The following is a 20,015-nucleotide window of genomic DNA, read 5'->3' as shown; positions in this document are numbered from 1 at the left end:
GGCACGACCATCCCGTTTTCCCAGAGGAGTCACGCTTTGGGGACATCTCCTCCCCTCTCACCTTCCAGAGTCGCAGAGGTGCTGCACCCACAGGGGCACTGCAGCACACGGCTGCTGTGGCACAGCTCCCCGAGCACGCCCTGTCCTCGCCCTGGGCTCTGCAGATAATCCAAAACTGAAGCCAACCTCGCTATTGTGTGGGGCTTTCCAACACCCACCCCCCCTCCTCACTTGGACTGGGGCTCCTCTTCTGCTCTCCCTGCCCTGCCCAGCTTTCCAGGGTCCCATGGAGCTTCCTCTTCTCTCCCTGTCTCCTCACTGGAGGCAGGGGACACTTCCTTCGATAAAATGGTCCTGCATGAGAACATGTGAAGGGATTGGATGTTTCAGGAGATTCCCTGGAGTGCAGGGTTGCACGTCTACCCTGTGGTATGTGCATTTCCAAGACTTTAGCCATATATTAGGCTAAAAGTGGCTGTCTTCAGTACTCTCAGACGTCCAGATCACGTCTGCCTAGCTGCGAGGTTTTGAGTTTATGTTGTAATTACCCAGTCAGAGAACCAATTTTAACTTGGCAAAAGATCCTGCATTTCAATTCTTGTTCATGCAAAGGTCATTCTTAAAAAATATTCATCAACATTTCAGTCCCCCTAATCTACAGGAGCAGATGTTTAATTAAGTATTTTTGACTAATAGCCAGCTATCTTCAGTATGGATATCCACTCTCACTGTCTTGAGTCTGGTCTAATGGAGATGGTCAGCCTAAGTTATTCCTTGCCAGTTATTTCAACTACAGAGTTCCCTTTTGTTTTCCATTCAACTGCATCCTATAAAATTAGGCTAATTCTTAGTAAAACTACGCTAAAACAGTGAGAACTGTTTTCTGAATGCCAGATGCTGAAGATCTCAGATTTTTTTTCCCAAAGTTTCACCTGGGAACACATGAAAATGTCAGAATCGTAAATTGGCTTCTCTCTGGTTTTTATCACAGACATAGCACTGCCTTCCCAAGGCCCTTATTTTCTTCTGCCTTGCTCTAGCCACAAGCAGCTGCTGAACAGCAATGCTCACAGGCTTTTGAACTCAAAGGTATATCCGTCATTCAAGTTGTTCTTCTACAATTAGCAATGGGGTGTACTGGCTGCTCACCACAAGTCAGGGCGTAAACTATATAAGGTAGAAAATGTTTTAAGTTTAGACACGGCAAGGATTGAATTCTTTATTCAGAGGTAATGAGATGGTAATTTGAAAGGAAGTACTTAATTAGTATTAGTCAGATAAGCAGAAAAGTCTACCGTAACTCCTTAGGAATTTGTCTAGAAACCCCCTAGCAATACGGAATTTCATTTTATTAGTGCAACCTATGGAAAATCTTGACCTCTCATATCCTTCAAAACTTAAGTCTTGTATTTTAAAGTTTGAGAGAATTAAAGCATTATTTAGCTGGTGAACATCTGACTGGGAGATATGAGGCAGTTTCAAGAGAAATATTTTGGAAAATTAGACAGGAGTCAATACTTTTTAACAGCAACAACCCAGCAGCCAAAAGAGTTCCTGCAGAGGAATTTAAGTATCTGGGTTCTCACAAATAAGAGGCACTCAGGAAGGTACTTAACAATGAAACATTAGTATCCAGCAGATTTTCATTGCTCTCTTGAGTACTGATATTGCAGTGCTACCATTTCAATGGGCGCGGAGGAGGATGGGGGGCGGGGGGGGGGAGGAACAAAAAAAACCCCACCAAAACAAACCTGAAAATTATACCTAGCCTAAAAATTTCAGATACAGTGCCAAATACATTCGGAAATCCAGCTCTAGGCATGAGTAGGGCACAGCGGATGTTAAAATGCTACTGCGGCAGAGGGTTAGTGCAGCTGGGACTGTTCTGGAACATCTGTAAAGCCAAATTCAGAAAAGAAGATTATACTGGTAATCTAATGCAGCTTAAAAATAAATAACTACATAAATAAATAACCTTTTGAGCTCCAAGCCCTTGCTTAGACCCTGAACAAAAGTCTCTAGCTTTTCTTGTGAATTTCTGTCCCAACACTCTTCCAGCAGTCATTTCATAACAGACCATTCTTCTTTTTTTCCTTTTTGTATCAAAAAAAGTCTCTAAAGGAGAAAAATGCAACTATATTTAACTTCAAAACTGTCCGTCAGACGTGCAGAAGCATAAGGATTTCAACTAATAACCCACGTACCACTTCTCTGCTAGAGGAGGCTGGCGGGGGAGCGCTAACGCACAGTACTGCGCGATGCTGCGGCGCAAGCAGCCACAGACGGGCACAGCCCGCCCGTCCCGACTCAACGCTGCCCAGCCGCCCCTGCCCGCGCCCGGGGCGGCTCGGCCACCGGCTCCGCAGGTGTGCGCGGCGGTGCCCGCCCGGCCTCGGCCCCGGGGGCGCGTCCCGCACCGCGGGGGGAGCGCTCACCGCCGCACCGGGCCGCAGCGCGCAGCTCGCGTCCCGAAGCGACGCCCCTAACACCGCCAAAAGTTTCAGCCGCTGGCGTGCGGAGCCGACCCCCACTGCACCCGCCCTGCCCCGTTCTCCCTGCCGACAGCCGCCGGCCGTGCCCGGAGCGCGGCCGCGGCGGAGCCCTGCGGCAGGAGCGGGCTGCCCCCGCCCCGCGCACCCTCCGGCGGCGGCAGGGCCGGGCAGGGCCGCTGCTCTGCCGCCCCCCGGCGGGCACCGAGTCCCCTCCCCGCGCCGCGCCCTGCGCCCGGCCCGCACCCGCGGCGCGGAGAGAGGCAGGGAGCGAGGCGGGAGCGAGGCAGGGAGCGCCCCGTCCTGCCCCGCCGTCCCCGGGGACGGGGGCGCCCGGCCGCCATGTGAGAGAAGCGGGGCCCGTGGCGGAGCCCGTCCCCGGGGCGGCGGGGCCGCACCGGCTGTGGCCGCCGCGCCGCGCTGCGGGCTCGGCAGCTCTGCGGAGGCGAGCGGGCAGCAACAAGCCGCCGCCGGCCGCCCGCCCGCGGCCCCGCCATGGGAGCCGGGCGCGGGGCGAGGCGAGCCGCCCCGAGCCGCCGCCGGGGCTGAGCGCGGCGCCGCGCAGGTACGGAGGGAAGGAGGGAAGCGCGAAGACGTCGCGCCGGGCCACGGGGGAGCCGGCCGGGGTGGGGAGGGGGCTGGCCCGGCTCCCTGCCAGCTCCACCGGGAGGGGGTCGGGCGGCGCCGCCCGGCCCTCCGGAAAGTTTGGGCGGGCGGAGCGGAGCCCCGGCTCCCCTGCGGCGAACGGGCCGGGCCGGGCAGCGCTGCCGGGCGGGCGGAGCGCGGTGCCCCGCGGTGCCCTCGCCGAGGGCCGGGGAGGGTAAAGAGAGCGGCTTTCAAATGGCTTTGGGGAGCGGTACCGCGGAGGTGGGGTTGTGCCGGGAAGCTGCAGCAGCATTGCTTGTCGTGGCCGGAGTCGTGTACGTATTTTGGTTTGTGTTGGGTTTTTTGGTGGTTTTGTTGTTGTTGTGGGGGGGTTTTTTACTTACCGCCCCCCCCCCCCCCATTTGGTCTGCAATGTTTCACGGAGAGGAGCCGGGAGCGCCGCCGAACTCCTGGAGGGTGTGGGTTAAATGAACCTCAGCTGCGGAATCTCGGAGCGGCTCTATCTTGTCTTTCGAACACGGGCGGGGAAGAGGTGGTAGTGTGTGCTGGTTTGGGTAGTTCGGAAGGGAGGTAGTTTGTCTCTGCTCGCTTTGCTGTGTTTGGTTTTAGTTGTCTGTAACAGAAACGGGCTCGCTGGCAGGTATTTAAACAAAACCCAAACCAGCGTACTTCAGACTGAATAAGAGGTTAATGAAAATCATCGCGTGTGCAGGCAGGGAATCGCACTCGACTGGCTAATTTCTAATCCGGACCCTCCTGGATTTTGGGGAGCTCCATTTAATTCATCGGGCGTCCGTCCTCTTCACATGTTGTCATTTGAAAGTTAAAAATAACCCGCAAGCTCTCTGAGTTTCGCCTGCACCTGCCTTTGCAAGTGCTGACTCCCCGGAGTTCTGCGTGGTGCTCTCCTGGAGCCGACGACGCCCGGTCGGTGTCCGGAGCCCTGCTATTTATAAGACGCGGCAGAGCGGGGGAGGAGGAGGAGGGTTGTAGCAGCGGGCTGTTTGCGTTTTGCATAAACTACCGAGGTAGGTTGCATATTGTTTGAGATGTTGCATCGGTGGAGGCGAGGCGGGGTGCGGGGGGATGAAGAAGTGCAGAAGCTGAAGTATTCCTAATCCTTCTTTTCCTAGGGACTGTGGATCCATGAAGCGCTTCCCTCCGATGTGAATGCAGTGTCCCCTGTGGGATGCAGTAGGTGATGCCCAGCTCTACTGCAATGGCAATTGGAGCTCTCTCTAGTTCTCTTCTCGTAACCTGCTGCCTCATGGTTGCCCTCTGTAGCTCCACCGTACCCGTACAAAAACTGGCCAAGGCTCAAGACAAACAGGAGATAAAGGCGAGCCAGGAAAAGAGGGATCACACAAGGGACAGCCAGACGGGTCCAGGGAAAATGAACGAGATCGGCAGGAGCGGGAGGGAGGAGGGCGGCAGGGACTGGAAGAGCAAAGGAAACAGGAACTACTCGAACAAGGAGTCTTGGACTAAGCAAAAGCAGGCTTGGAACAGCCAGGGGACAAGCGGTAAATCTGGAAGCATTCAAGTGCAAGAGCAAAGTGATGCTGCTCCCGAGGAACCTCAGGTGGCTGAAGATTCGTCTCTCCCAGCATCTGTTGCGAGCGTCACTCCCGAGCCTCCGGAGGAGTACGCCTATCCGGACTACCGTGGCAAAGGCTGCGTGGACGAGAGCGGCTTCGTCTACGCCATCGGGGAGAAGTTTGCGCCGGGCCCCTCTGCCTGCCCCTGCCTCTGCACTGAGGAGGGCCCGCTTTGTATCCAGCCCGAGTGCCCCAGGCTCCACCCTCGTTGCATCCATGTGGACACCACGCAGTGCTGCCCGCAGTGCAAGGAGAGGAAGAACTACTGCGAGTTCCGAGGGAAAACCTACCAGACCCTAGAGGAGTTCATGGTAAGGAATGAAGCCAAAAGTCATTTTGTGGGTTATTCTCTTGTTTAAAGTGGTTTCGTGATCTTTAACTGCTTTCTCAGAGGGTGTTCTGGGTCTCCCTCTCCTCTTTTCATTCTTGTGTTAATATTACTTTAGCGGTCCTGTAAAATATTCCCCTTAAACATGACCTTTCTTGCTCTATGGCACTCTAACGTTTTTAAATGAAGGTGCTGATCTTTATTAATTCCTTTGGTATTTACAGAAAAAAAAATGCTACTTGGAAGGGTGGCATTCAGTGGTGTTATGGATTTTGTGAAAATTTTCAACAATATATTGGTTTCCTTATTTAACCAGTAACTGTTAAACCTCTGCCTTTAGATCAAGCAGGGTTTTGTGGGCTGACTTCTATTCCTAGCAATCAGTCTGTGATGATCTATTCCTTTTTAACAGACATTTCTTTTTCCTTTTTAACTATTTGAGTAGTGCTGCCAAGGTTGTGTAATGTTTGCTTTCTATGAATAGAAGGGCTGTAGGCCTTCTTTTTAATAACAGCATGGTTTGCAGTCTAGATTGCAGTGATACCTAAAGGAAGGACTTGAAAAGGTTCATGTTCAGGAAAATCCTTTCAGACTAGGGTGTTTTTAGCATTGCTGTGCAAGGTTGTTACCATTGAAAATGCAAGATGTTACATTGCAGTCAAAAGTTTTGGAGTTGGGGCCAGTTTTCTGGTTGTGTACCTTGTCTTTTTCCATTTAGTATTTTTATTGTGGTTGAGACCTGTGAGCAGGCTCTAAGAATGGCTTGTGAATTTTCTTGTGAGTGACTGTTAGACACAGGGCTGTTCCAAAACCCATTTCTGAATGCACCGGAGAGTTTCATGCTGAATATATTGTGGGGAATAAGAAATATAGTTCAAGGTTCTGGAGGCTGAGCCCCTCTCAGAGTGGAGAAAAAGAAAATGTGTTTTTGAAGGCTGAAAGCCACCTTTGCTCTCTGGTATTTGCATGTTTCTGAAAACTTAGCTTTGGTTCATTATGTCTTTCCATGTTCTTCAATTTAAGAGAAAATAAATAACAGAGCAGAACTACTTTCTCCAAAATAAAAGCATTTTCATTTGCTCTTCTTAGGCAGTAAAGGTGCAGAACACTGGTGCAAGGTATGGCAGAAAACATTGTATCATCCTCCCTTTTTCCATGTCACCCTCCCTAAGGGTTGCATTCAACTTCAGGGTGGAAGTTTTCTACTTAAGAGGGAGCAGCTACTTTAACAGCTGGTATGACCTTTTCAGAGATGGCTTCAGAGATCCTTTCTTTCCCAGCGAACTTAATTCCTGAGGGGTGGCCAAAAGATGAAGCTTCACACTTTCTTCATAGGTCAGCGTTTTAAAGGCTTCTCCCTGTTTTCCATTCGCATTCTTCTACAGAGTTCCATTTCTTAGCCTGTTTTGTAGTGGTGTTTTAATGGCTGTAAAGCGAGCCTAAAATACTGTGTTAAATGTGTAGTGAGTGTAAAACCCTGATGTTCCCTGGTACATTTGAATATGGCTGACAGTCTTGGTAAAAATGGAGTGTTGAACAGTGACATTTACAGAAATGATCTGAAAAGGTTTTGGGTTTCAGCTTTCTTTTAAACTCCATTCAGTTTTTAGCCCTTGTCTTCATATCTTCCTCTAATGAAACATTGGTTCCCTTACTGCTTTGTTTTACCCAGCTTTGGACACGCAAATGAGAAAGGATGACTGCTCAGGACAAGCAAGGAAAGTTATTGACACAGTTAGGCAGTGGAACTGCAGCCTGATTGTTTTCCTATGTGAGAACCTTGGTTTTTAGTTGAGCTTCAGTGTTGGTTCCAATATTGTGAGCGCAAGCTGTAAATGCAGCTGTCTGCAAAGGCCACTGCAATCAGTGGAGTTGTCTGGCAACACAAGGTGCAGATGTAGTCAGGGTCCTGCTGCTCAGTGGATGGAAGCAATTGCAAAATGCAAGCAACTGCAAAGTTTCAAAGATAATTTTGTGAGTTTAAAGTTGATGGTTTTAGGGCAGTTACTAATACGCTAATTCTTGATTAAGGTCAGGGAAGGAGTTATAAATGGATAAGTGTCTACACTTACTGTTTGCGGCAAAGAGTACCAGATATTCACTGAAAAAAGAAAAAGATGACCTCCTAACATTGAAGTGACATTTTTTGCACAAACATTTATGTATAGATGTGTAACAATACATAAATCTTTGTGAGTCTGCTTATATAAAACTCCTGTATGGCTTGGCATGGCAATTGCCCTGACTGGAGCCGGAAGCTGAGGGTGCCAGGGAATTTGAGGTCTGATGTGTTTCTCTGATTTGTGTTTCTTCACACTTTGCTTGTCTATGCATGCATTTTTGTGTTTTCAAAAAGGACATGGATATCAGCACGACACAACTTGGGATGAGGTCTCATAGAGCTGTTTCCATCAGCACCACACTGGTCACTTGTGGGTATTTGTGAGGCAGAATAGCAGTGTGATCACAACATCCATATTAGTGGAACTGGTAGCAAAATATTTGGTGAAATGCACTGAAGCTGGAGATTTCTAAAGCATGTGGTCCAGATCTTCCAAGTAAAATCTGAAAATGGAGGCTGATGTATAAAGTCTGACAAGAACCAGGAATTATCTTCAGAAGTGCAATGTTTTGGAAAAGACCTATAGTTTTGAAAGTTTGTGTTTGGTTTGTGTCTTTTAGAATTTCCTTGCTATAACAAATGGTATTTTTTCGTGGATAAGTCACTTGGAAATTTGGAAGTCAACAAACCCAAATGAGTTTTGAAAGATCAGTAGTATTTTGAAGGCACAGAGGAATAAAATCATGGCTGGTATGTTTATTATTGTCAGTGTAACCCCATTCATGTTCTCCTGAGTTTTGTCAGTGGCAAGAAAATATTAGTAAAAATTCCAGCACAAAAGAAAATAAGTTTGGGATTATGACTGATTTTTTTTTTTTTTTTTTAATTAGGTGTTTTCAAGGCTTAAGTAACCAAATATAGATTGTATATCTGTTTTTAATCCAGCTTTTCTGTTGGTTTTGTTTTGATGTCTTTTTGGTTTGTAATTAAAAGTTAGACATGTGGTAGGGGAAAGCTCAAATTACTTTGGACTACAAATGATTTTTCACTTCTTAATTATGACAATTTACATGAAACTGCTGGACAAACCTCCTACCCTTATTAAGTTACAGCTTTCTTCACACCCCACCAGTTTACATAGGAGTGTGTTTGCTCTTTTACAGTGCTTGCAACTCCTATACCTCTGCTCATAAACTTCCCTTTAAACACTTTAAAGAACTAGGGGGTTTTGCCATCTGTAGTCTATTTTCTACAGGTTTTATGGCTGCATGGTGAATACACAAGACTTCCATCTCTTCTTGTTGTCTTCCTGCAGTTTTTTCATAGGCAGAACTGCTGCTTCTGTAGAGTTAACAGCTTCATCTGTAGACCATGGAGATGGTGCCTTGGAAGGCTGACCTGAAACAGAGACTGGACAGAGCTAGAGAATAAAGTAGGTATTTATTGAAAGGCCTCCAGGATCCACCTCGGGTGGGACAGGAGCCCCACCAAGGTTGCACCCAGGGTGGACCAAGAATGGTCACAAAATGGCTGACCAGTGACAAGCTCTTACATTTTTATAAGTTTGGTCCATTTGCATATTGGGGTTTAATTGTCCAATTTCAGCTTCAAGTTGCGAGGTCTCATCCCTCTTGTTTTCTCTATTCAATCCACCGTTGTTTATGCTGTTGGGCTGAAAGATGTCCTCGGTCCTCAGCAGGAAAAGGATTTGCTTTGTCTACCTACCCTGTGAAGAGAGCTTACTGGAATTTAATATGAGGCTCAGAACTACATCCCTATGCAGCACAGAATCTTGAAATATGAAAGATAAAGCTTAAGGTGTCATTTCCCCCTTTTAGAGATGTAGTACCATCAGAGAGAGATTGATAGGTGGTATTATTTCCAGTCCAGCCTGGTGATGTCAGAAGTGCTGAGCCTGAGTGCTGCTGGGCTGGTTGTTCCCCACAGGAACAAGAGGGATGCTCCTTGCATTGGGTGCCACTAGGATCTGTGCTGCAGGGAATGCGCCTGCATTGCATGAGTGGAGAGTGGAAATGAAGGACCAAATGTTTCTTTTCATTCTGATTTATTTAGTTGCTGTTACATAAAGGCACAGTCTTACTGTCTCTCTCTCTCTCTAGAGATAATTGTATTTTCAAGTATTGAGTTGCTGTTAAGATGCAGAAAGTGGGGGTTTTCTACAGTTCCTGCTGTATCCTGATGATCAGTAAAAGGCAATGTGCTATTGTTTAGTCCAAAGATGAGCAGATAAAGACTGACAGTGGTACCATTTTAGCAGCCACTGTGGTTTACTTACATGCCTGAAAAGAGCTTTGTAGAAATAAGCTTGTGGAGACCTTCCTTATTGCTGCTGCCATTACTCAGGTTGGTGGGTTGTACAGATCACAGTACTTACCAAGGGTGTACTATAAGTGTTCCCCTGAAATCCCATGATCTATTACACTAAAAGTTTCTTCATCACTGCAGTATCCCATTATTTGTTCATGAAATATGTTGTCTTCAGGTGTATATGCTGTATAGGACAGAAATGTGTATCATGAATCATCATTACTAGATAAGAATTAGATCAGTTTTGTTTCTCAGTCAATAGTAAAACATTTATTTTTCTGAGACTTTCAGCCTTACAATATGCTTTAATTTTACACAGGAGAGATTTTAGGAATAACATCTGTGTGCTGCCTTGTTTCCTGATTGTGATCAGATACTCTAGTTTTTACACCCTTTCCGATATTGAATGACACAGCTACTAAGCAGTGTCCTGGACTAAGGAATGTTGTGATAGTTACTGATCTCATTCAGCTTTGATAGTTGGCAAATTTGCATCTTTTCCAGGTCATGGCAAAAAGTGTTAAATTTGATTGAAAGCTTTAGGTTTGCCTTGTTGATCCTGATCCTTGAAACTGAGTGCTACTATATTTTTTCAAGTAGGATTATATATTGTATAATGTTTTTATACTGAGAAATATTTTTAAAAATCAGTCCTCTTTGAAAAACACATTTTTATAATTTAGTAAATATTGTTTCTAGATATAACTCTAGAAGGAAGGCTTCTTATTATTGCCTTAATATGTAGGAGCTCAGGTTTGCTGACACTCAAAACTTCATATGTGGTTCAAGTGATTACTTGAAATACCTGAGCCTTTCAACTCTGAGCACTGGATCAGAAACCTCCTCATCTGCCTACACTCCACCTCTGGAAGTGAACATGACAGTTAAAACTAATTACAGGACAAAGTTGTCCCAAAGTTTGTCATAAAGATCTTCTGCACTGGGGTGTCAGCCTCCATGTGGGTTTTCATAAACATATGCTGTGGTGTTATCCTTGATAGAGTGTAAAGCAAAGAGAAAACACAGAGTGAGTACCTTGCAAAGGAAACCTGAAATAAATAATAGTAATAAAAGCAGAAAGCAACACAGCAGGAGACCCTATTTAGGCTTTCTAAGCAGAGGGGAGGGCGTGGAAGATATGTGAGTGCATAAGCAAGGAAAAACCTTGGCAGGTGGGAAGTAGCAGAGCATGAATGAGCTTTTAGCTGTAGACGATGCTTTGCAAGCATCAGTGTGTTTGAACTTTGGAGGTGAGAAGGATGTGAGAGGCAAGCAAGCAGAGAATGGATTTGAGGAAAAAATGTGATAGGCTGCCTAAAAAATAGGGAGAAGAAGCAGATGATCTGCAAGTTAGACATCTGGGTGATTCTTCATAGCGAATAATTATTTTCTTTTTAAGATTTTCTTTTTCCTGCTCTTACTGGAGAAGTGCAGTGGGGGATCATCTACATCAGCTGGAATCTAGAATGAAAAAGGGTCCATAAAAAGAACAACCTCCTTCTTAAGTAAATCAGTATCTGCACAGATTATAGATTTAGAGGATTTAGAGGAAAACTGCATTTTCATCCTGTATTCTGAGCGTGGGTACCCATGTGGTTTTTTGGAGTGCAGCAATGAGATTTACAGTATAGCATTTATAGCAATCCTTGCTTCTCTCTATCTTGTGTGGTATGAGGATGTCAGCAGTGTAAGTGTGAGGCACCTGGTCAGGAATGCTGAGGAGGACAGCTGGAATTGTACATGTGGCAAATGCAAGCATTTCAAAGTCCATGTTTTACTAAGGAGAGTCTCGCTACTCTTTTGTTGGGAATTAATTTCTTTGAAGTAGGTCTTTCAAGTAACTATCTCATGGTATTCCTATTCTGTAAGAGTTCTTCAAACCCAGTAACATTTCACTAGGATTAAAGGATTACCTGTGTTTTCCTTCACCCCTTTCTTTGAATTTCAACTTCCTTTCAGAAAGTTACAAGTATTAGAAGAATTGTCCAAAAACAATTAACCTATGGGAAATACCGGAATTCAAAAGGATGGGATTTTTTCCTGACATCTCTTTGAAAAAGATATTTTTCAATAAAATGTAACTTCTTGTTACCAAAATACTTTCAATCCTGAAAAAAATTACAGTAAGGATTTCCATTTAAAGAAGTTTCAAACTTCATTTAGCAAAACTTTTCTTCTTAAAATACTTTTTTTTTCTCTAAATTATTTTTTATCCTCTAATAGAACTAAACTAGATTATGAACTTAATTTTCAGGAAGTTCATTAAAAAAATCAGTAAGGGAATTTTTGTTTTATTTGTATTAAAAGTCTTCACCGTTCTCGTTTTCAACACCCGTCTGACTTTCATATTCAGTATGTAGCTTCAGAAAAGAACCTGTTTTGTTTTGGGGTTTTTTTCCCTGCTGTGGTTCCATAATTTTGCAGCAGCCCAGTCTTGCTCTCTGCATTATTTAGGCCACAAAACCCATTTGTTTTAGAGTGGGGAGGAAAAAGATGTGAAGGAAAGAACATTGCAGATGAGAAGGTGGACTCCGCACGCTCCAGGAGTGCATTAAGTGAAGGAGTTAAAGGGTGCCTGGGTTTGTGTTTCAGGTTTCTCCGTGTGAAAGGTGTCGCTGTGAAGCCAATGGTGAAGTGCTGTGCACGGTCTCCGCCTGTCCCCAGACCGAGTGTGTGGATCCGGTGTATGAGCCTGACCAGTGCTGTCCCATCTGCAAAAACGGTGAGTGATGGCTGCAAAATCAGGAGGAGGTCCCTGTTGGAGGCATCCATGTTGCTCTGTTCTGCTTTTGAAAAATAACTCAGATATTTTTCTTTTTCATCGAATGGAGATGAAGAAGAGTTGTGTGTGGATGGTGTAATCCTATTGTGAGAAATCAGATCTCTCTTGATTGAGGTGGACTCAGTTATGACCTGTGGGGATTTTTGTTAGTTTGTCAAGAGGCAATTAGGATGTTGATACCAGCTGTTCATGTATCTCTTGGATATATAATTTGCACGAACTCATTGTGGTTGTGTTTTGTATAGGCACACAAAATGGAACTCAGACTTTTCAACATGAGCAGGAAAAGCTACTTTTGTTCTCCATTCATTTTTGTTTCCCTTTCAGATGTTCCTCTCCTTTTTTTTTTTCTTTTCCCCTTTTTCCTTAAGGCAAATCAAATGTACCTTATTGAGCTCATCTAATTTTCATAACTAAATGAATTAAACTCCCAAGTTTAATTGAATATTTTTTGTAACTAAATTAGATAGAAAGTCTCTCTACTCCCAGCAAGGGCTTGCATTAGATCAAAGTCTTAGTCTATTTAGAGGAAAGAAATTACATGACATACTAGCTCATCACTTACAAGGAAGAAATGATAATTTATTAATAGAAATGAAAGCTGCAAAATCTCAAATGAAATTATATTTAAAATTAAAAAAGACATTTTAAAATACTCAGATAATGTGCACACATCTATTATTTCTCTTCAATAGGTAGATTTCATTACATTAGCTAAAACAAACTGCTTAAAATTGCGGGAAAGTTGGGGGAGGAGAGAGTGTACAGCATATGGTTTCCACAAATTCAACAGTAGATGATAAGGAATTGTTAATTGCATTGGAGGAGTTTCATTTGTATGGATATAAAAGTAATTGCTTCGCATCCCTTAATTGGTTGTTACAACCCTGAAGGAATTTATTCTCGGCTGTACAGCTTAAGGGCACTCTCATTTCTAGAGATTAGGACAGGCATTTTTCGAGGCATTTAGGGACAGTTCCTGAGAAAGTCTGAATTTGGAAGCGGGTGATGTCATAGCTAGCTAGTCTGAAGGATCCTTTAGCACCTGTTAGATGGCAAGAATGTTGGTGACACTGTGTGTGACATTCTTTGCTGCATTTCCCCAGGTCGAAGTGACTTTAGCTGGCAAAAGGTCTGTTTTCAGTGTCAGGGATGGAGTTACAAGCAGAATTCGTTAAGACTCTCTAGTCTTTCCCACTGAATTTGTCCAGCGATCTTAACAATGTTTGGAGCCAGGTTGACCTTCCATCAGCACACATTCTCCCACAAGCAGCAACACAACGCACAGTAGTGGCAATCTCCTGTTGATGGCTCTCTTTTGGATTCAGGTGTGTAGCAGTGTGAGGCTTAGCTTGGCTGTTCACATAGATTCCCTGACAATTTTCCCAGAAATTAGGAAAAGTTACCAAAAATTGTACATGAAACATACCTTTTGTTGTGAGGAAACTGCCTTCTCAGAGCTGTTAAAGCTGTATTATCTGAGTTCTGCCAGCAAGAATAGGATGATCTTGTCCTCATCCTCTGAATCCTTGCATATTTCTCCCATATAATTGTGAGCTGGCATCTCTGACCCAGTTTCAGACCAAGGTGACCAAAGCTGTCTGTTTCTAGTGAGCTGTACTGTCACTTCTCTGCATGTCAGAGAACCAGCAGTGGCTTTCCTTGTTAGTTCTTAGATGAAGAAGAAAACCATTAGCAATAACAAGACCAAGATAGCTCAGAAGCATCTCAACTTTTCTGGTTCAGCAGTTTCAGTATAATATCATAAAGAAGCTTCTGAGGAAACCTCTCCATCTGGGGAGTGCATTTAAAAAAAAAAAAAAAAAACCAAACACCCAAACCCCCCCCATGTTTCCTTTTAGAGCTTATTTTCAAGTATGGTACACGTGCTTTTCTCTAGGAAGTACAGTGAATTGCTGAATGTTTTTAATTAGATTGGAGCAAAAACCTACTGAGCAGGAAAACCTAGCCTGCCTCATCCTCTCATTTTCAAGCCTGCTGGAACAAATGTGCTGTGAATGTGAGTTGGAGAAACAATCACTGCGTTGTGCTTCAGGGTTGATTGTTAAAGCGATGACATCAATGACATCATGTTAGTGACACAAAAGAGCTTTAGGTGATATCTAGGGAGCTCAGCCATTTAACCTGAATGGTGGGAAAGGTGGAGCTGTAGTAAACATCCAAGTGAGGTAACTGCCATCATGATCTGCTCTACTGAGCAAGAAGGGGTGGGAGGTGAAGTTTGGGTTCTCTACAGTTACCAGCATTTGTGTGTTGAAGATGCACACAGTCAAACTGATCTCCCTCCCTCTCCTGCCACTTCTTAACATACAAGACCTTCCCAACTTGCCTGGTGCAAGACTGCTGGCAGTGACCCAGCAGTGAGAGCTGAGTGACTACGTCTGTCACTGGTAAGAGCGTGTACAAATGCCCGATTAAGAACTACGGAGGAGATCTAGTGAAAGCCTGTGATTATAGAAATTTATGAATTCATTGTCTTGACAGGTGTGAGACCCTGTGCCTTATCTCTTGTAGGAAGGCAGGCATGTAGCTGCCTCCTCTTTTTTCACAAATTTGCTGGCAGCCCTTGCGAGGAGGGGTGGATTGTAACTGCACACTGAGCTTACACAGCCGTGCACGTGTGTAGGTACGGACTTGCTTTGGATGTAAGCAGTGATGAATGGCAGACTTGTGGAATTAAGGAACGGTTGTATGCGTAGTGTTTAATAATCTTCTGTATCACATCCTGACTTTCAAGAAGAAGCCTGGATATACTTCCATAGCTGAAGATACTATTTTTTCCTTTGTGAGCAAGGATAGGGAATGCTTTAAAAGAACACTTGCTCTGAAAAGTAGTATATAGGAGAGACAAAAGGTAACACCTCACTGGGAAGATCTTGGGATTAGGGGAATTTTCCTGCTTTTTATGTCTCAAGTCACTGCAGCTGAGGGAGCTGTTTTATCTTATATGAAAGAAACAGGGTGAGGACAGAGGGGCATGGAGGAGAGGCTTCCTTCTCATGTGGATTGGCATGTTAAGCTTTACGTTTTTGATAATCATCTGTAATGGTTTAAGTTTAATAAAACCGGGCAGAAACACCAATTAATGTAGGTGTTTCAGTATTTGTTCTCTTTTTGTGGGAGGGAGAGATTAGGAGGAAAAAAACCAAAGCAGGCTTAAGCTTAAGAGTGAACTACAAAAAAAATAGTTTTATTAACGTACACTAAAAGAATGAAAGAGGAAAAAAAAATTGAGAAAAAGAAGATAAACAGAATGACACTTTAAAACACGCTTCTCTCCTCTTACAAACTGTTAACTTTCTTATTGAATAACATAGAAAGACATGACTTAAGATTTTCAGTCAGTTTCACTATATCATTACTCATTACTATAGGAGAAGAGTCTTTCTAAGATCTTTTATGAAGACATTTGCTACAAGACAAATATAGTCCAGTGCTCTTAATGATGTTCTATCAGCAAAGCTTCTCAGTGTATCTGGAGTACTATTTATGAATACTTCTTCTAGTCTAAAATCATCTTTGTCTCAAAGGCTGAGACCTCCTTTAACCCAGGAGCGGGGGCTTTAAACTTCCTAAATAAATATCAATTACATCAGTCCTTAATTTTGATTAGAATAGCATTCTACCCAACAATACTGAGATGCTGCAAAGAACAGTTCATTTCTTCATAATCTACCTTAGAAAAGTCCGGTTAAAAATGTCCACTTCTTCAATCCTATTCTAATATTATTAGTTCTTTCACTTCTAATCTAACTGACTTCATGCAGTGTCTTCTATGTACCCTCTGGTTTTCCTTCTTCTTTCTCTCGAGGAAGAATTGTGCTTTAAAAGTTCCTTGTTGCTAAGAAAGGGTTACAGCCGCCTGGGCATGCAAGAGCTGTGTGCAAGCACTGAAGCTGCAGGAGCTGAGGAAAGTGCAAAGTTGTGCTGATAGAAGAAGTTGGTAGCTGTTCTTTTTTCCACCCCTCGGTCTCATCCAGGGTGGCTCAGCTCAGAGTTGTTATGAAGCTGCAGGCTTTTCTTTCTCTGCTGCCAGGGGCGATTAAGCTGGGCCACAGCTGAGCCCTTTCTGCCGCGGTCCGAGCACGTGGTCAGCACCGCCGAGCTGCAGCTGATTTTCTTCCTTGCCGGCAAGCAAGGGAAAGGGGCTCAGCCGGCCCAGACCCTCTCTGTGAAGGCAGCGAGCCTCGGGGACCCGGCCAGGCCCAGCCCAGCAGGGCAGCAAGGGCCAATCCGGGGCTGGCCCGGCCACCTCCGATGTTCCCTCGTGGCAGATCCCCAAAGCGAGAGGGGGACGGATCAGCAGCAGGTTAGTTTTAAATGTTCCTTCCAAAGTCGCATCAACATTTCCCATTGGTCAACTTAGCTGCCAATATCCTGGCCAGCTTATTGACAGGTCCCTGTCCTCCCCCCCCCAAACCCACTCTACGGGCAGGGAAAAACATTTTACATTTCTCTATAACCAGAAAACAAAATTGGGCTAGCCCATGATACCATCAGCACCAGCCACAAGAAAAAAAAATATCCAGAAAGTTAAATCTGACTTCAGAAAGTTGCATTAAGTAACAGGTGTCCAGTTCAGATCTTCGTACTGCTATACAATATTAGCATTGTGGTTATTTTTGCAGAAGACATCCCTGTTCACAGTGGTAACAATAACCTTAGATTCAGGTACAGACTTTTCTACAATTTGTGCAGAATTAAGGGTAAAGATAATGGGCATACAGTCACTCTTTCATTGGGAAAAGTCTGGGTACTTGTCACTGATGCATTTGAGCCTGTGGAAGGGGGCGGGGGGTAGTACTGATAGTGAATTATCTTGCTCTAGGTTAAATTACCTTGGTTGTGTGTTCCACTTCTATTCCCAGTATTAGAGCCCTGATAGGCATACACAGCTGAATTCTGCTGTGCCTGAAGCCTGCAGCCATGGAGCAGCCGATGGAGTCAAGGGTGGCACCACTCCTGCCTGTGTGCTTGCAGGAAAATGAGATTAAACCCATAACCTGCGTGGAGCCTGGGGGGGAGTCGTGGTTGCTAGACCAAAAACCATTTTGATCTAAGGTCCCCAAGAGATTTTGATTTCATTATATGGCTGAAAGGTTGCCCCAGTTAAAATGAAGACGATCCTGTTGCCTTCCTAGCATTCATCTATCTGTGTGTCAGTGTTGTTTCTCTGTCTAGAGCAGGGAGAGCCAAGATCCTCCTTTCAGCAAAGGCTCATAGCTGTACAGTCAAAAACACTGATGCCTGGAGAATCAAGTGTGTTCTCAGGGCTGTATCATTTTCAGATGTCTATTCTTACTGGCTGTGCAATAGGGAGACTTTACTGATTGCAGTCATTTCAAGTGCCTTTGGTGGAATGAGTCAGGACCTTATTTGATATTTGTGTTCATAGTTATGGTTGAAATTCATGCATCATTTGGTTGAAATGATTGCTGCTGATGAGGTGCAGGTGTAATGTGCTGTGGCCAGGGAGGGCGTGTGGTGATGGTTTTTTATCCTTGTGCTGTGAGGTTGATTCACTGAAACTTGCTTTAGAACCTTTCTCTCTACATAAATTGTTTAGGCCCAAGGTGACTTAAAAGTGCTTCTGAATAGCAAGTGGGGACCTCCATCTGAGAGAAGGAGCTCTCAAGGAAGCAAAACCCTGGTAACAGCTGGCAGAGCTGCTGTCTCCTTTTGCTGCTGTTGGTAAAACAGGACTTTGTCTCACCTTGGGACTCAACTCTGTTAAACAATGGTGCTGGTTGATGCAGTACCGTTGCCTCTGTTATCCCTCTAAGATCCAGGTGGAGAGAGGCTGTGTTGGGCTGAGAGACGACGTCTGGCTGTAAGAAAGATGAGGATGTTTATTCCAGGCCCATGAAGGGAAGTTGCTCATTGGCAGCTCTCAAGTGAGCTGGCTGTTTTCTCTGCCCTGCAGCCCCAACCTTGCTCAAGTACCGTGGTGAATCCGACCTGTATGTCCTTCTGCAGTGTGTTAATAAAATATGATAGGACCTTGACCATAAATGCTTTAATGAAGAAAGTATTGTGCTTGCTGGTGTCCAAGTAGAGGTCAAGGCAGGACTATTGCAAACATCAGGAATGTAACTGCTGTAAAATTTAAGTGATCAGTGCCTTTGATTGTCCTGTCTTCCTCTTTCTATTGTCACTTTAAATACATTTTTCAGTTATGCTTTGGCAGCTAATTTATATATAGCAAATGAGATCCAGAAATTTTAAAGCCTGGGAGTGGTTTCTTCAGTCTTCGTTGTAAGGAGGGGATCAGATCAGGTGGGCATGGTGACCTCTTCTAGATGTGAAATACAGGGACCATAAAAGGATTGTAAATTCTAGTTGATAAGATTGAAACTGTATGTAATTAATTTTCAAAAATTGAATGTACATTAAAAAGTAACCTAATGAACAAGAAATCATTTCAAACTAATCCCAGTTTCACTCACACAGTATGCACCAATGTGATTTGTTCCCTTCTAATGTGTTTACTTGAGGCATTTGATTGTTTGTGTATGCAGAGTAACATTTGGTCCATGTTTCTGTGCGCTTGAGTCACTTAGCAAAAACTTCTGCTTGGACTCTCCACTTTAATAGAATGTATTTCACAAAATTGTCTACAATATGGGACTGTAACCAAGAAATATTAGTGTTCTGGGGGAATAAGTATTTCAGGGAGGAAAACACCATCTAAGTCGCACAAACAGCCATATCTGGTTAAAATGGCCTAGAGATGATGCAGTAGATTGAAAAATTGTAGCAGGTATTTTGGCAGATGCATTGAAAACAACAGTCTTGCTTCTCAACAGTCTGCATTGGGTATTTAAAGTGTCTTCCAAATCTGGTGGGTGAAGTTGGTAAGCTGGTTGCAGTAGTTTTTATTCTTGGTTTCTGCTACTGATGAAGTTGAGAGGAAGTTTGGTCTGTATTGTCTTAATTCAAGGAATTCCGTTAAACTTATTTAATCTCTCTGCTCACTTTCTCGTTCTACTGTGGGAAAGTTGGTGACTGCATAGGCTACATGTGCTTTCTGTGCAGAAATCACAGAATTTTATTCTTGTGCCATTTTTTAAATCCAAAGCTGTTCAAATGCGCATGGATCAGCGCTGCAAAGCAGGCTGTGCAAAACCTTATGCCAAAAGCACACAGGCCTTCTTGTTTCCAGCTCACATCCATGTGCGTGCATGCACGTGGATGTACAATCCACCGTTGCATTGCTCATGTTCAGCTGCCTAAGTAGTGGTGGGTGCTGTTATCTCCTGCAAGGGTGTTTATTTAGCTTACAAGTTATGTTGACTTCCTGGGTATACATACGTATTTTCCTAAGTACAGAAACCCATCAGAGCATGAAAAGGATCTGTCTGAAAATACGGCAAAAGTATCCAGTTACAGTAAGCCTAGATCAGTTACATGGATAAATCAGTTTATATAGTGTGTATGTATTTATTACGGGTAAATATTGTGTGCAATTTTTTTTTCCTTCCAGGGGCCAAAATGTTCTCAGTTGTGAGTTCTGCTGTTAAGAGGCAGCTGTAACTGCCCCTGAGTATATAATGTCCCATCACTTTGCTTAGACACATGAGGACAATCAGAAATTACACTGACCTTCTTGGTATTTAATGTGGTACTTTATACTTAAGCAGACAGATGTAGAAGAGCCTATTAAACTATAAAAGCATCCCATAAAGTTTTCAGAATTTACTTTGCAATAGTTTTTCATTACAGGTTTCTACAGTGAGCCTGAAGAGCATTCCATTTTTTTGCCTCTTACTTGATAATGGAGGCTTAAGTCGTATATCGAAGC

The 20,015-nt window shown here is 44.1% G+C and overlaps 1 protein-coding gene across 7 annotated transcripts in view; it reads left to right on the top strand.

The window, feature by feature from the left end:
• The first annotated feature begins 3,005 nt into the window (after nucleotides 1-3,005).
• The window catches only part of VWC2 (von Willebrand factor C domain containing 2), a 56,618-nt gene continuing 39,608 nt past the window's right edge, over nucleotides 3,006-20,015 (top strand). The window contains exons 1-4 of one of the 7 annotated variants that reach the window (XM_040067217.2): nucleotides 3,289-3,409; nucleotides 4,229-4,293; nucleotides 4,380-5,004; nucleotides 12,004-12,133. In XM_040067217.2, the coding sequence (XP_039923151.1) occupies nucleotides 4,489-5,004; nucleotides 12,004-12,133 (646 nt within the window). In that variant the 5' untranslated portion in view covers nucleotides 3,289-3,409; nucleotides 4,229-4,293; nucleotides 4,380-4,488. Of the gene's footprint in view, nucleotides 3,055-3,282; nucleotides 3,410-3,595; nucleotides 4,023-4,043; nucleotides 4,124-4,228; nucleotides 5,005-12,003; nucleotides 12,134-20,015 lie in introns of those variants that run through there. The other 6 variants (XM_040067208.2, XM_040067174.1, XM_058421227.1 and 3 more) reach the window with 6 other exon arrangements.

Source organism: Hirundo rustica, chromosome 1 (assembly GCF_015227805.2).
Source record: "Hirundo rustica isolate bHirRus1 chromosome 1, bHirRus1.pri.v3, whole genome shotgun sequence".
Taxonomy (NCBI): domain Eukaryota; kingdom Metazoa; phylum Chordata; class Aves; order Passeriformes; family Hirundinidae; genus Hirundo; species Hirundo rustica.
Note: the sequence above shows the minus strand (reverse complement) of the source record. Positions and strands in the feature narration are given on the sequence as shown.